A 17,182-nucleotide genomic window follows, 5' to 3' on the forward strand; every position below is an offset into this window, starting at 1 on the left:
ACGTATGAGTGATACATATAAAGCTCTCACTGGCGCCAATCACATGCGTGTGTTTTGATCTGTCATCGTCAATTGTGAATTTGGTTGTTTTTTCTAAACGTGTAATTCTTTGTCCCAAATGTGCGATTCTTTGTCCTAAAAATGAGGTTCATAAATTAAATGAGGAAATTTTGGATATACTTGATGGAGATTTTCACACCTATTTGAGTGATGATTCCGTTGATTCAACGGATGATGCCATAAAGGAAAATGTTCCCATCGAATTTCTTAATAGTATTACTCCTTCGGGAATGCCATGTCATAAATTAAAATTGAAAGTCGGTGCAATCATCATGCTACTGAGAAATCTTAATAGTAAATGGGGTCTTTGTAATGGTACTAGATTTATCACCACAAGATTGTGACCTAACATAATCGAAGCTGAAGTATTAACAGGATCTGCGGAAGGAGAGATTGTTCTGATTCCAAGAATTGATTTGTCCCCATCTGGCACTGGCCTCCCATTTAAATTAATTTGAAGACAGTTTCCCGTGATGCCAGCACTTGCGATGACTATTAATAAATCACAAGGACAAACTCTAGACAGAGTAGGAATATTCCTACCTGAACCTGTTTTTGGACATGGTAACTTATATGTTGCTTTCTCTTGAGTTAGAAGAGCGTGTGTTGTTAAAGTTAAAGTTGTAAATACTTCATCACAAGGCTAATTAGTCAACACTCTGAAAGTGTTTTCACTCTTAATGTGGTATACAGGGAGATATTAGAATAAGTTTAACCAATTTTATCAATCATTGTTTTTATCAATGTTTTTATATCATGTTTTTGTATTTATATCATGTCTTTGTTGTTGTTATGTCATGTTGTTACTGTTTATTAATCAACTTATATATTACTAGTGGCCTGGTGCACGAAATTCATGCACAGTAAAAGGGAATTAATTAGAGGAAATATTTTAATATTGCTATTTGCCCTTTTCTATAATAGAAGTGTCAGAGATGAAAGGAAATAAGTAAAATGTATATGAAAATCTCCCTCCTGTCAGCATCTGGGGTGCGCTGCAGGACCCAGAGTCAAGTCCCGGCCCACCCACGTGCGCCTCAAAATTGTGTGAAACTCAGACACGGTCAGCCTCACCCCCATCAAGCCCCGCAGGGCGGGTGGCGCAGCCTCAGGTCCCCTAGCCGTGGCACCAGGGTGGGGCCATGGCCTCAGGTCCCCCAGCCCCAGTGCCAGGGTGGGGGGCACGGCCTCAGGTCCCCCGACCCCAAGGTGGAGGGCGCGGCCTCAGGTCCCCTGGCTCAGGCATGATGACCATTTGCATATTAGCTCTTTATTATATAGGATTTTCATATACATTTCACTAATTTTCTTTTATCTCTGACACTTCTATTATAGAAAAAGGGTGAATAGTGACATTAAAATATTTATTCTAATTAATTTCCTTTCAATGTGCATGAATCCGTGCACCGGGCCACTAGTATTATAATAACTATGTATGGTGCCAGGGGGTACTGAAAATATAGGGGAGAAAACGTAAAGTATATGTCTGTCTAACCCCTATGCTGTACCTGAAATTAATACAAAACAATACTGAATGTAAACTGTAATTGAAAACAAAAGTTTAAAAAGAGAGAGCGAATCCTGGTAAAGCACCTCAGGGACCTGTGGGATAATTTCAAAAGCTCTAACATACAGATAAAAGGAGTCCCAGAAGGGTAAGATAGAGAGTGTGGAGCTAAAAAAAATATTTGAAAAAATAATGCCTGTAAACCTACCAAATATGGTAAGAGACATAAACTTGCAGATTTAAGATGTTTAATAAACTCCAAAGCAAGATAAATTCAAAGAAAACCATGATTAGGCACATCACAGCCACACTACCAGGAGCCAAAGATAGAAAAGCTTGACTTCAGAGCAAAACAACATGTTATATAAGAAGAAGAAGGATTAGAATGAGTATGCACTTCTTATCTCTGGAGGCCACAGACAATGAACAACAGCTTTAAAATGCTTAAAGAAAGAGAAAGACTAGTCTGCATTCTTTGTCTGGGATAATATTCTTCAAGAATGAAGGTGAAATAAAGATATTTACAGGAAAAAATAAACTTAAAGAATTTCTTGCCCCTGGACCTGTTCTATAAGAAATGCTAAAGAAAATTCCCCAGTCTGACGAGAAATGAAATCAGCAGGGAACTCAGATGTTCAGGAATGAAGAACATTGGAAATGATAAAAATATAAAATAATAAAATAAATGATTCTTCTCTTAATTTTTAAAAAATATACATGATTGTATAAAGCACCACTGCTTAATATAAACCATGTTAAGTATTTAAAAAAGTTCTAGTAGCAATATTAAAAAATTTTAAGATATTAATTTTAAAATATGCAAAATATATACCAACTATAATTTCTATATGTAATCAACATAAAAATTATAAGTGGTTTTATTTTTTTCACACTAAGTCTTCTAAATCCAGCATGCATTTTATACATACAGCACATTTCAATGAAGAATAAGCACATTTAAAGTGGTCAAAAGCCACTGCATTGAACAGTGTTGATTTAAAATAAAGGTTTTAACATTTTCTTGAGGGGCTTATAACGTATGTAGATGTAACATATATGCCAACTATAACAAAGGATGGGGAGGATGGTTGCCAGGGTTCCACATTTTACATGAAGCAGAATATTAATTTTAAGTACACTGTGAAAAAAATAAGAATATATACATACTGTAATTCTTAGAAGAACCATTAAAACTTTTAATGCAAAGAGATATAGTTAAAAAGACAAAAGATGAATTAGGACGGAATGCTAAAAATATTTTAAAAATCCAGAAGACAACAGGAAGGGAGAAACAGAAAGGACAAGCGAAAACAAATGATAACATGGCAGATCTAAACCCAACCAATTACATTTAGCTGTAATGGACAGGATACTCAAATGTCCAGAGATGACCAGAATTAATAAAAAATGCCAGACCCAATTAAATGCTGTTTACAAGAAAAATACTTTCAACATTAAAAACAAAATTAGCTTGTCAGGGAGAAAGATATACCATACGAACACTGAGCATAAGGAAGCTGGCGTGGCTCTGTTGAACCAGGTAAAATAAACTTGAAGACAAAGGTATTACCAAAGGCAAAGAGGGGCACCAGAAAGCGCAAAGGTCAGTTCATCAGGACGACTTAATTGTCACAAACATGTATGCACCTAATAGCACGGCCTTAAACCCGGGAAGCACACTGAGAGCATTAAGGGAGAACAGGCAGACCACATTCAATGCTAACAGCCTCTTCGCAGCAGTTGTCAGAACCAGACAGCAACAAACAGGAGTGAAAACAGAGGATCTGAGCAACACTACCTACTACCTGCTCTTTCTAACACTATCTACTACTGATGTTTCTAAAATACCAGGCAACCAACAACAGCAGAATACATATCTTCAAGAACAGGTGGTATGTTGACCACGAAAGACCATATTTTGGGTCGTCAAGTCAAGATCAAAACAAGCACAAAAACCACTATAAACTGCTACGTTTCATAGCCTTTCCTAAAAAAACAAACAAACAAAAACTTTTTGGGAAAGTGAAAGCAACTCTTCTTTCCCCGTAGCGGGTGACAGGCGATGCTCACTTCAATTACAGGTGCTCAGCCAGTGCCCAGACAATGCTGAGCAAATGAATAAACTTGATCACCTTGTTCAGGCTGTATGAACAGCCGCAGGGAACCCCCCAATCCTATATAGTAAAAGGCTAATATGCAAATCGACCGAACAGCGAAACAACTGGTTGCTATTACACGCACTGACCACCAGGGGACAGACGCTCAATGCAGGAGCTGCCCCTGGTGGTCCGTGTGTTCCCACAGGGGGAGCGCCGCTCAGCCAGAAGCTGGGCTCACGGCTGGCGAGCGCAGTGGTGGTGGAGGGGGCCTCTCCCGCTTCTGCGGCAGCGCTAAGGATGTCCGACTGACGGCTTAGGCCCACTTGCCGTGGGGAGCAGGCCTAAGCCATTAGTCGAACATCCCCCAAGGGCTCCCGGACTGCGAGAGGGCACAGGCTGGGCTGAGGGACCCCCCCGCCCAGTGTATGAATTTCATGTATCGGGCCTCTAGTTAAAGATAATTGAGAATGAAAGTATTCAAGTATTCAATACAGTTTTTGAAAAAGTGGTATTTGTTTAAATATACATTTACAAATTTAATTCTGATTGTTCAAATACTTCATTCTATTATTCTTCTTAGGTTGCTTCTTTTTTGAAACCATTTTTCTAGTATTTCTGTTAATCTGATTTTAAGTCTGGAAGCCTGACATCCCTAAGGAAAAGAGAAAACTCAGACACAACTTCCATAGCAACTCTAAATCCTTCGCACTGTATCTGTATATGGGAGTTTGATTTAAATACATTAATGCATGTGAATTTGCAATGTGTCTAAGCTGTGGTTGCCATAGGAACTGCACCCTCAAATTTCCTTTTAAGTGTAGTAAGTGCTCACACATAAAAACTGATCCCCCAACGGCTATCTCAAGTTGCAGATACAGCTCACAGCAATGCATTTACAAACATCACAGCTCATGACGGAATATGCATCGGCAGGTATCTATCACCATGAAAATGTGTATTTTAATACACGGACCTTGTTAGTAGACCAAAAGCAATTCAAGATGCAATTCCTCCACACGTAGAGCGAATAAGACTTGCCAGGCAGCTGTCCACTCCTACTCGACAGCCTCTGCTTACGCCGACGCTTGTACAGCCCAGGTAAGTCGCCCACGTAAGTCACCCAGGTAAGTCGCCCAGCCACACGCAGACACCACTGGGCTCCATGGCCTCTCTGAACCCCCAAAACATCCTGTGTCCGTACTGAGATGGCAGAAAAATCTAGCACGTGCTCACAACACAGAAGGCACCACGTGGGTGGCGTGCAACCATGTTAGACACAGGAGACAATCTCTATCGTCGTCTGTACGACGGAAGAAACGTTTTCTTGCCACTGCGGACAGTCCCTTCTGAATTATCAGCACGCGGATCACCGATCGCGTCCCGCTAATCCAGTCCCTCTGCCCCAAGAATGCTCGGGAGCCTCCGCTTACTGCTCCTAACGTGTCAGTGTCAGGACATGCGAGTTAATTTTAATCTAAGGAGATATCTGGGGAGAGAGAGACCCACTGCGACATGAATCAAGTATTCCCAAGCCAAGCTGGAAAAGCAGTGAAGGCGGTCGCAGCCCCGTGCTCGGCTGTACCCACCACTGCGTTCCCACGAATGCAGATCACTACGAAACGACCCAGCTGGAGGCGGGACAGGGATCGCTGCGGGGGCTCCCGCCCGGGCGCCCCTGTGCGACAACGGGGACAGATGTGCGTTTCCCGACAGCGGCCTCGCCCTCAGCAAACACCTCCCCGTGTCTCCCATTCGGGGTGGACACAACCCGACTTGTCCGGGAGGAAAACGGCCGTGAATGATGTCAGACCTGCTTCTTAGAGGAAGGACGTTTATAATGTATTTTAGAAAGATTTCTGTCCACAAAGGTTTAAAACTTTAAAGTTCTAGGGATTCACCCTCATGACTTCCCTTTTGGACAAAACGCGTCTTGCTGAGCATCGTCACGTAGAAGCTGGCCCTGTCCCTTGGAGATGGGGGTAGACTTCCCGCATTTCCTTGAAGGATCACAGGTGATTCAGACTTAAAAGCATAAATCGGCTCATATTCTGGTACGTACTGCCAGCAACTAAGCAGTAAAACACCTCAGTCAAAGTCTAAACAGACTACTAGAAATTTCTCAAAAACACACGCGAGGAAAATGAAATCCACCCCTGGGTGTTATTTTAACAGCGGCTCCCGGGATGTAAAGTGAACAGCCTGCCCCGGCGACAGTTCGATGACGGGTGGGCGTCAGACTGCCACCGAGAGGCCTCGGCGAGGGGGGGAGCGAGGCCAGACAGACGGGGGCACCGGGACGCCACGGCGGGAGAATCGGCGGGGCGCAGCGCTTACCTGCGGTGGGGGAGTTGGCGTGGTGCGACTTTTTGGGCAGGTTGAAGATCTGTTCGCCAGGGTCGGGGGGAGGAATTGCGTCCTGGCCTTGCCGTGCTTCGACGGGGTCGTACTCCTTGCCGTCGTAGTTGGCGTCGTAGAACTTCTTGAACCACTGGATGAAGTCCAGGTTGTCCTGGAAACGCCCCTTCACGAGCTTCTCCACCGGGATCACCTGCAACAGGAGGCCACGCTGAGTCCCCGCCGGGCTCGCCTGTGGTGGAGCAACTGCAGCGGCCCCTCCGCGAACTGTTCCCACGTGCCTGCCCCTCACCACCACGGGCTCCCCCCCAGCTTCTCAGCCAGCCCTCGTCGAGAATTCGTCATTTTTCACCATATTGAAAAAAACACCTACATTGTTGTAGTTGGGCCCAGCTGGCGTGGCTCAGTGGTTGAGGGTCGACCTATGAACCAGGAGGTCACAGTTCGATTCCCGGTCAGGGCGCATGCCTGGGTTGCAGGCTTGATCCCCAGTGTGGGGCGTGCAGGAGGCAGCCGATCAATGGTTCTCTCTCATCATTGATGTTTCTCTCTCTCCCCCTCCATTCCTCTCTGACATCAATACAAATATATTTTAAAAATATTGTAGTTGGCTTTCTTGGAATTATTTAACATTTCTGAACAACCTGACAAAACAAGGAATACCCTCAGCAAACAGGGGCCGGTGCTCTTTAGAGTGTGTTTATTGCCAGAGCATCCCCCCCAAATCACGGGCCTGGGATACTGTGTTGTTTCAAGACTGATGGATTTTCCTTATTTCTTTGTAGCACTTGGTCCAGTTGTGTCGGAATAAACGCTTCAAAGGATTACAGCTACTAGAGAGTGTGAACACACAGACTCAAATCACTGTAAGCACACACCAGCCTAACGGTCCCAGGGAGCCTGCACAGAGGCACCAAACAGCTAACCACCCAGTGCAGGGCCCAGTGATTCTTGGGGTGCACGGGAGCGCAGCTAGCGTGCCGTGGGAGAGCAGCGGAAGGGATGGGGCTGGTTAGGGGAGTCACGGAAGGCAGCCTGGAGGAGATGCGAGCATGAACCTCAACGTCTAAGAAGAACCTCAGCTCTTCCTTTCCTATCGGCGGCCTACAGAGCCAGGCAGTTCCCTTCGGAGCTCGCAGGAGCCTGGGTGCTCGGTCGGGAAGTGTGTGGTGTGACCGCTTTGCTTCCTCGCAGGGGCAGCTACGCCTACAGGGAGATGGGAGGTGCGTGCTTGTCCAAACCGCACCGTTACCAGAGTCCTACTTCCTCACCCGTGGGCTGGAACACGTGTGAGCCCTGAGCGTGAGCCCCAAGAGCGATAAAGCTGGGGGCGGGTCAGGTTGTGTGTGCGCATGTGTGTGAGTGTGAATCCAGACACACCCAGCGCTCCAAGGACGCAGCGCACTGCCCAGGAGGCCAGCGGGGCCTGTGTCAACTACCTTCCAGCAGCACTCACCGCCTCAGGAGAGATGTGCCATGGGCATCCTGTGGGCCATGAGGCCACTTTAGAAAAGGAGGGAGACCCAAAGGTCCAGGACACATTGGCAGAGAAAAAGGAACCGCAGCATTTCAGGGCATCCGTTACACTCCGTCATTCGCAAAACACAGTTTCAGAGAAGATGTGTGTGCGGCTGAAACTGAATGCAAGTCGAGTACAGAACAAAACACAGAGAAGCCACGTGTCTCACGAAGGCTCCTCCGGTGATGGGGACTCGATGCCGAATCTCTTCTCCCCCCAGACCTCAGGGGCGCCTGCCCCCACAGGCACTTGGCCGACTCTTCACTGAGCCATTTACAGATTTCCTTGTCTCCTGACTTACAGGTTGTGTGTGTGCTGCTATTGATTGTTTAAGGAAGTGCCTTCCTGGTGCAGAAGCCCTTTAATGAACACGCTGTGGATTTTGCTCTCTGCCGCACATGAACATTGATGAACAGACGTAGATGATGGTGCCCACTGGCCATTAAAGGAGCACTCCCTTCCGCTGGCTTAACTCGGCACTCCCTACAGAGTGAAGGCTCGGGCAGGCGTGCACAGGGGCCGCGTCTCTCAAGGGCCTCTGGGCGGAATCACAGCACAGGAAGCGGCGAGGCCAGGAAAGGCCATCGGGGCGTCTTCCTCCACCCAAGGGTCTCATCTTCGGTCCTCCTGACAAGGGCTCATCCGCTCTGTGCCTGTGCTTCTGGAGAGCGCGGAGCCCTGATTGTTAGAGAGCATGCTCCAGCAGTAAACCCACAAAAGGGGGTTTCTTTCAGACTAGAAGCAGCTGCTGAAAAATGAGAGACGACGTGGGGGATGCTGCTGCTCAGGAAGGGGAACCCGCACAGCCCTGGTTCTGAAGGAGCTAACTGGACAGTAACCACAGCAAAGGACATAAACACGAAGCTGAAAAGCACTCAGAAGGTTGAGATGCTGAAGAGAATATGTTTTGAAATGAAAATTCTGAGAAAAGGAAAACTAAGATTTTAATAATAGTTTGGTAAGAATGTTTTTATTTAGAAAGGTATTAAATGCATTAAATTGAAAATACCTTCGATTTGCCAAACCTTTCTCTTTTCCTTTATTTAACTTCCATTTCTTAATAACCCAGGACTTTAGTTTTTATTTCCAGAGCCTATTTATTGCTATTATCTATGCAAAGAAAAGTTTTCCATTTCTCCCCGGCTGGCTTATTTATTTTCTCTTATTCAAAATTAATTTCTTTCCAAGCCTGTTCCCTCTAAGAAACAGACCCTAAGGGAATAATATGGGTTCATATGTATGTGAATGGAGGAAAGGTACAGATTGCATGGACTTTAGCAATCGTCCTTCAGTGGGGGGCGGGGGGATCCAGTTTACCTCCATTTGTATCACTCTAGGACAAAATTAAAAAATCCAAAGGGGAAAAAAGGACAATTTATGGACACCGACAGAGAATCTGCATGTGTATACCATGCTGGACATCTTCATGCGTTTCCTCACTTGAACTTCATATACCAGGTGTACCGGTTAATAATAGCGGATTTTATAATCAAAGAAAACATGATAATTTCAAGAGAAACATCAAAAGTGCTTTATTCAAAGTAATGTCCATCGCTAGCTACACATTTCCCCTATCTTTCAGGTAATTTGTGGATACCGTCCCAATAGAACTTTTCTTGTTTTGAGGCAAACCATTCAGAGACCCAATTTTCCACTTCTTGGTACGTTTTGAAGTGCTGCTCAGAAAGTGCGTGTGCCATCGATCGGAACAAGTGGTCATCTGAAGGAGCAAGGTCTGGTGAATACGGCGGGTGGGTTAATACTTCCCAGGCAAGATCTTTTAACGTGTCTTTAACTGGTTTTGAAGTGTGTGATGGTGCATTATCATGAAGCAAAATTACTTTGCCGTGTCTTCTGGAACATTCTGGTCATTTCACGATCAAAGCGTGCTTCAAACTGATTATTTGTTGTCGGTAGCGATCAGTATTAACGGTTTCACCTGGTTTTAGAAGCTCATAATACACCACACCTTCCTGATCCCACCAAACGCAGAGCACTGTCTTCTTTCCGAAGCAATTTGGCCTTGCAGTCCATGTTGATGGTTGACCTGGATCAACCCATGATTTTGTGCATTTGGAATTCTCAAGGTAAATCCACTTTCATCGCCAGTCACAATTCGATGCAAAAAAAGACTTTCTTTCGTGCAGTTGAAGCAACATTTTACTGATGACTTTTCAGTTTTCCATTTGTCTTTCGTTCAGTTGATGTGGCACCCATTTTCCTTCCTTTAAAATCTTTCCCATTGCTTGTAAACGATTGGAAATTGTTTGCTGAGCAACATTTAATCTTTCTGCAAGTTGTTTTTGAGTTTGACACGCATCTTCATCCAATAGTGCTTGTCATTGTTGGTCTTCAAACTTTTTCCGTTGACCTGGATGTCTTTGCCTTTCACATCGAAATCATCATTTTTAAAGCATTTAAACCAGCGTTCACAAGTATCTTGAGATGGAGCATGTTCACCATAAGCTTCCCGAAGTATACGATGACTTTCAGCATCACTTTTCTTCAAAATAATGAGTTAAAATTTCCCGCAAATGCTCTTTATTTTTGGCACGAAATTCGACATTTTTAAGCGTAAAAATATCTATGATGTTAACACCTTCAGAAAATTTGATATATGAAGTTTTGAAGTTGCTGTCAATACAACAAAATAGCACACATATCAAATTGCACATATACCAACATATGTGTAACTCCATCTATTGTAAAAAATCCGCATTGTTAACCAGTACACCTAGTAACCACAGGGAACGGGGTTTCAGTCCTGTTTTACAGATGGGTAAACTGAGACTCGGAGAAGTTAAGTATAATTTGCTCAGCCCATGCTGCTTCCACGACTACCACTGGTTCCCCAAAGGAACAAAATACAGGAAGAACCCCAGTGGCACGTGGCAAACATAAGCACCTGTTATTTGCCATGCTAAAGCAGAGAACAAAGTTTAGCACCTGCAATTTCTAGGAGGGTTTTCAGTCTAATGGCTACATGTTTAGGAATCTCCTTAAATAAAAACCTCAAACAAATATGGGAAGCTAGGGTTGATGCCCTATGCTTTGTACAGACCCCAACCTACTGCTAAGAGAGCTAGATCTGTTCCACTGATATCCATTGTCCATTTCCACACAAGATCCATGTTAAGGAAAGAAAGTGCATTGAGTGGAGGTACCCCGGAGTCTCCTACCTTATCAACATTCATCCGCTTGAAGGATGCCTGCAGCAGTTTGAAGTTGTGAATGTACTCGTGCTCCAGCTTGGCCTGGAATTTCACTTTCTTCAAACTGATGCAGCCGGGGAAGAGCATGTCCATGAACTGGCAGTAGGCCGCTCCTGGGGAGACAAGGAGAGCGCGGGCGTGAGTCTCGCCATCCGTCCCGGTGCCGCTGGGGACGCTGGGCAGGAGGGGGCCGTCATCACCCGCAGCCTCCCGGCCCCGCACGCCCCTCCTACCACCCGAGGCCCTCCCGGTCCCGGCTGGGGTGTGGGCGGGAAGGGACGGTGCCCGGTGCCCACAGCGTCGCCGGGGGTCATGGACAGTGAGCACAACCTCAGACCCTCCTGTCCAGGAAAGCGGGTCAAACAGCTCTGCCTCGCTCCCACCAGAAACAACAGGGCCCTGTTTGTTCTTTCATCCGGCGCCACGTCATCAAAATACATACATGTAAGGCAAAAAGAGCAGCAACTTTAACACGAGGCAACGACCCAAATGCTCATGAAACGGGCAGCTCGGGAGACACACAGGCCGAGCAGTTCACGCCGCTGCACCAAGGGGCACGGGGGAGACGCTCACCAAGCCCCCGCACACCGGGGCAGGGCAGACCCGTGCGATCCAGCCCCGGCCACGGGGCTCCCATGGGACACGGAGGAGGGCGACTCTGAAGCCCACAGAGGCCCAGTGTCACGCTGCTCTGATCGGGGAGTGAAAGTCACAAACACGCGCAGAGTCCCCGGAGGCAATGGTCATAGAAAAAAGGTTTACCCGGAAGTCTCTCATTTCTAAAATGAACTTTAGATCATGACAATTTCAACTGGAAAATTCCTGCCACGTTATGTTGACTGATTCAGATATTCTTTATGGTCAAGTCTGAGGGCGTCGAGAAAGAGAGATTCAAAGCCAGGAGGGTCCTCTCTCTCTGACGAGGAGGAAAGCGCGAGGGGGCGTTGCTGCCCTCTCCTCTGCTTCCCCAGGCCTGGGGGGTGCTCCTGGGAGGCCCCGGGGCCGGCCTTTCTGGAACAGGAAGGCTCCTTTCACCTTCGGATCAGGGTTTCTGTGCGAAGCCTTCGTTCCGCGGGCGACTCACCTTTACCCGAAGACCCACTGGGTGTCCCGTGTCAGACGGATGCTGAGCATCCATTACCGGGACCGGAATCCAAGGGAAGAGGGCAGAGCCATCCCAGGGCGTAGGCTAAGGGCTGCTAGACAGGACATGGCGGGGCAGCTCACTCCGGGTAAGAGCATGCCGTGCTGAGCTACAGGCCCCAGTGAGTACGTCCTGCAGCCTTTACATCCGGGATGCTGCCCCGTAGATGCCGGTACCCTACACTACCTGGCCCATCTCTAGTCCGGCAGATGGGTTCTCTTTAAAACAAGACAAGGTAGAGCAAGCCAAACAAAAACATCAGGGGAGGGACGAGAAACATCCTGACCGTGGGCGTGTGCACCATTCAGCTATTCAGTTCTCCCTCTTGAAGTGCCACCAGATGGGGTGAATTCCAACAGCCACCTTCACATTATTTTTAAAAAATGGAGGTGTCTAACTACACAGTCTCATTGCCTGCTCTCTCAAGACTTTTCACTTTCGTAGAGTTTAGCATAAATCTTACCCATGCAGAGCCAGATGGCTTTGGATTCTTACAAAGAATCCACCAAATCACTTACTAAAAAAATGTACAAATAGCTCTTGAGAAAAACAACAATAAACTTAACAGAGGGAGGCAGAGAAAACCACTGTTTATGTTCTGGGATGTACTTTTTTTTTTTTTTTTTTAATGTAACAGACCATGATTCCCTTCCTGAGTCATACAATGGTCTTTACTGACCTTTTTAACGGCTTTCCGATTTTTACATCGTGCTCAGCAGCTTTCCCAAACCAAGATTACATAAATATTCACGTGCCTTTTCTTCAAATACTTTTATGGTCCCAGGCCTTACACTGACATTCTGAACCACGTGGAGTTTATTCCGGTCTCTGACAGACACAGGGCGGTTCTAGTCATGCTGACCCACGTGTGAGTGGAAGTCGGCATTTTGGGCTCCAGCGTTTGGGCACCTTCCTCCCTGAGTTGAAGCTCCAGGGCCCCGCCTCCGCCCCCCCCCCCCCCCCCCCCCGCGGTGACCACGCAGGCCCACGCCCAGGCTCTGCATCTGGGGGCTCGCTGGGTCTCGGGGTCGGAGGGAGCGGCAGGAACACGCAGGGACCCCGAGAACGCAGTCACGGTGGCAGCGGTGGGGTCCGGAGAAGTGAAACAGCGACGTGGCCCTGTGGCCTCCTCACCACCTGTCCGGGGCGCGAGGCCGGCTGTTCGGGCTCCTGAGCACCGTGTGGTTGCTGTCATTTTCTGAGTTTGGTTCCCCACTGATGCTGTTCCCCAGTACCCTTCCTTTAAATCAGGGCTGGGGAGCCTTTTTTCCTCCAGGGCCACGTAGATATCTGTAACGCGAGCCCAGGGCCATACAACATCATCCACTGAAACATCAGCCCGTATCTTCGTCCAGCATTCAATGACTCACCCCCAACGCCCTGGCAGGGCCGGACCAAATGACGTCCCGGGCCGCAGACGGCCGGACGTCCCCCACCCTGCTTTAAAGGCGTTTTCTGCTCAGGCTTGCCAGGATTATTTTCTTCTAGTTTCAACCCAAAAGGCCAACTGATAAGGGTAGCTAAGTGTTGAACACCATTATTTCACAAACGACCTACACTTTTCCCACTGAAGAAAAACAGTATCTTTACTATATATTACTTTCCAAATACATGCATTTAGGTCTCTTTCTAGATTTAAAATGTACTGCTATCTGTAGAATAATTTCCCCTTTCCTCCTAAAAATCTCTTGAATTTTATCATGCAGTTAGCCTTTCCATTATATTTTTTAATTTGTCATTCATGGAATATAGAAAATAATTTTTTTTTAAAAAATTAGTCATTTACTACTTAATAACAGAACTTTATTAAGATATAATGCACACATCATAAAGTTCAACCTTTTAAAGTACATTTCATGGTTTTTAATATAGTCACAGAATTGTGCATCCATCCGAAGATTTTAATCACCCCCAAAAGAAACGCCATACCTATTAGCAGCAATTCTCTCTTCTTTCCTCCCCCAAGGCTCTCATAACCACTAATCTATTTTCTGTCTCTATGAATTCGCCTAATTTTGATATTTAATATAAATGAAATAATGAAATAGGTGGCCTTTGTGTCTGGTTTCTCTCACTTAGCAAAAAATTTTCAAGGTTCATCCATGTTGTGGTATATCCGAAGCTCATACTCCTTTTTATGATTCAGTAATACTCTATTGTTATTATTGAATATTATGACTATACACGTTTTATTGTCCATTCGCGCTGCTATGAAGATTTGTGGACAAGATTTTGCACGGACTTAAGTTTTTAGTTCTCTTGGGACTCACGTGGGAGTGGAATATGCTAACTCTATATTTAACATTCTGAAGAGCTGCCAATGTTATGATTTTATGTATTAATATACACTTTTAATAATTTCATTTTACACATGTGTATAATAGATATATACATATAATAAGCATTTCACCTCTCCCCTGCCCTCCCGCTCCTCCTGTATATATTTACACACACATATACATAGAAATATAACTACTATCAAAATCTCAGAGCACTTTCCTTGAAATACGATGCAATCTTTGGAGAAGGCATCAAGTTATATCAGTTTCTGCCACAGCAACTCACATCGCCCATCTGAATTTTTCACAGGCCAAGAAACTATAATACAGAAATGCCTATATCATTGAGGGACTTAGTCCCAACTTTGCCCAGCCTTACTTGGTGCTGATGAAGGGTCAGAAGAAACCAACGACCACCTTAATGTACGGAGACCTCTACATGATGAGATCTAGACGATTTGCAATCGCTAGTCTCTCAATCCACCACCAGCAGGGAGGGGGCGGGGAAGGACAGAGCGGGGCTGCTTCTCCTCGGAGCGAAGCCTTCCTCATCTTGAATGAACCGTGACATGTCATCACGCTCTTCTAGGCCAACAGTATTCCCATCTGCAAAACGTCAGGTCTGCATAGCTCTCCCAGCTCTAAAATTAGACGATTCTCTAATTCTCAACTTCCCTTGTAAGGGACACCGGACATTTCTGCTAATTTGGAGATAATGCTTCATCCTCATATGACTAAGACTTTTGCCAGTGCTCCTGCTCCCAGCCACGACCATCTTCTGTCACAGTCGCCGTAAGAGACACGAGTACCCAGCTGCACACACTCCCAGGGGCACCGCCTACGGACGCCCTCCCGGATTGCAGGTCAGGTGATGCTATCTCCCACGCATGCCCTTTGAGCTCTGGGTATGTATCTACTCAGCAACACAACCACATTTCTTTCTCTTCAGTAGGTGAATATTAAATAACTTTCATTTTAGAACTAGCTTTCATAGTAGAATTTAGTTGAATATTAAACAGCTTTCGTATTAATCACAAAATCATGTCAGCTCTTTCCGCTCTCAGCCCTGTCTTTCCTTGAATGGATCACGGATCTTACTACAGAAAAGCATCAGTCATGTCGCCAAGGCCCACACCTCCGGCCACGGCCGTGCCCCCTCTGGGGAGTCCGGGCTTCCTCCCAAGGAGAGTGAGACTGCAAAACGGAGGCGGCCTCTTCCCCACTCTGGCCCCCTCTCTGCCTACACAGCACAGGCTCGGAGAGCGTAAGGCCGCTGTGAAATGAGGCTTTGAAACATGAATGCTTTAAAGGAACTGAAAATCCCCAAGTTCAACTGCATTTCTCTAATCCAACAAAAACATGCTGGCGTTCGGAGGAGCTCCCTGCTGCTGCACAGGCGGCTCTCGGCCCTGGCACGAACGGCAGCCGATAGCCTGTCACCGGCCTCACTCCCTCCGGTCACGGTCACGGGCTCAGCAGGCCGCTGCACCTGCCCAGCACAGAGGCAGCAGCCAGACGGGGGCTCAGAAACCCCGTCTCCACTGAGCTCCCGCCTGCAAGCCCCAGGGCCCTCCACTGAGCTTCCTGCTGCTCCCGCACGGCATGGAGGGAAGGCAGAAACTTCTAATTCAGATTTTCAGTAAGTCCCACGGACAGGCGATTTCAAGCCGGTCCCATGCAGAGGGACGGAGTGACGACCAGCAGGAGGATGCCACGCCCACGGACAGACAGGAGGCCTACGTGAGCTGGGCAGAGTGCTGAAAAGCCCTCCTCCCCCCCCCCCCCACACACACACCCCGAGTGAGTCCTCAAAGGCCATTTCCATCTCGCTTCTTTCCCAGAGAAAGGAATAAGCCAGCAACCGTTTCTCAAGCAGACGTGCTGTTATGAGTATCCACAGCCCCAGTGAAAGGCCTGGCACCCACAGGGCTGGGTGTTCACCCGTATGTGCCCTCGGGTTCTTACTGTTTCATGGGACATAACCCTTCTGAAGGATCTTAGGAGGCGGCTGCAAGCTGCAGGTCAAGGTGCCAACATCCCGTCACAACCTGCCTTCAGGAACCAAGGCTGCCTGGCCGGGAGGCTCAGTCGGTGGAGTGTCGTCCCATGCACCAAGGGGTCACCGGTTCGAATTCCGGGCAGGCACATGCCCAGGTTGTGGGGTGCATATGGGAGGCAACCAATTGATGTTTCTCTCTCCGCCTCCCTTCCTCTCTCTCAAAAATCAATAAAAACGGTTTTTTAAAAAGAAGCAAGAATACTTTTTAGAAAGTAAAGTTGTCTTTCAGATTTTTTATTAAGAAGCTTGCAGTCTTAGCCTGTTTGGCTCAGTGGACAGATCGTTGGCCCATGGACTGAAGGGTCTAGGGTTTGATTCTGGTCAAGGGCATGTACCTTGGTTGCAGGCTTGAACCTTGGCCCCAGTTGGGGTGCATGCGGGAGGCAACCAATCAATGTTTCTCTCTCTCTCTCTCCCCCTCCCTTCCATTCTCTCTAGAAATCAATAGGAAAAATATCCTTGGGCGAGGGTTAACAAAAAAAAATTAAAAATGAAAAAAAAGCATTGCAAAACAATGTTAAAAAATGAGTTCTGCCGTAGAGAAAATTGGTCAAATATTAAGATCAATGTGCTGAATTAATTTAAAAGTGCTTCTTCACCAAAAAATCACGGAAGAATGAAGAATATTTTCCTTTACCTTTCAAAAGGAATTTTCAACAGAGTGAAGGTCTGCATACCAATAGCCCTTGATTAATATGTAGGCATCAATATTTTTATTAAAAAGTAAATTTCAGAGAAATAGCTGGACTATAACAAATAAAAAGGCACAATATTCAGAAGTGAGCTAATATATTAAGAGTGGTATTTGTGAAAATAACTTTTTGTAGAAACCCTATATAATAAAAGGCTAATATGCAAATTGACTGAACATGGAATGACTGGTCGCTATGATGTGCACTGACCACTGGGGGCAAACACTCAATGCAGGAGCTGCCCCCTGGTGGTCAG

The 17,182-nt window shown here is 46.4% G+C and overlaps 1 protein-coding gene across 3 annotated transcripts in view; it reads right to left on the reverse strand.

Moving 5' to 3' along the window:
* The window catches only part of MAPRE2 (microtubule associated protein RP/EB family member 2), a 123,726-nt gene that overhangs the window by 22,447 nt on the left and 84,097 nt on the right, over positions 1-17,182 (reverse strand). For all 3 annotated transcript variants that reach the window (XM_079784598.1, XM_079784597.1, XM_079784596.1), the window contains 2 exons: positions 10,720-10,865; positions 6,001-6,214 (listed from right to left, as the gene is read on the reverse strand). In XM_079784598.1, coding sequence (XP_079640724.1) covers positions 6,001-6,214; positions 10,720-10,865 — 360 coding nt within the window. The remainder of the gene's footprint in view (positions 1-6,000; positions 6,215-10,719; positions 10,866-17,182) is intronic.

The sequence above is a fragment of the Cnephaeus nilssonii genome, assembly GCF_951640355.1.
Source record: "Cnephaeus nilssonii genome assembly, chromosome: 11".
NCBI lineage: Eukaryota > Metazoa > Chordata > Mammalia > Chiroptera > Vespertilionidae > Cnephaeus > Cnephaeus nilssonii.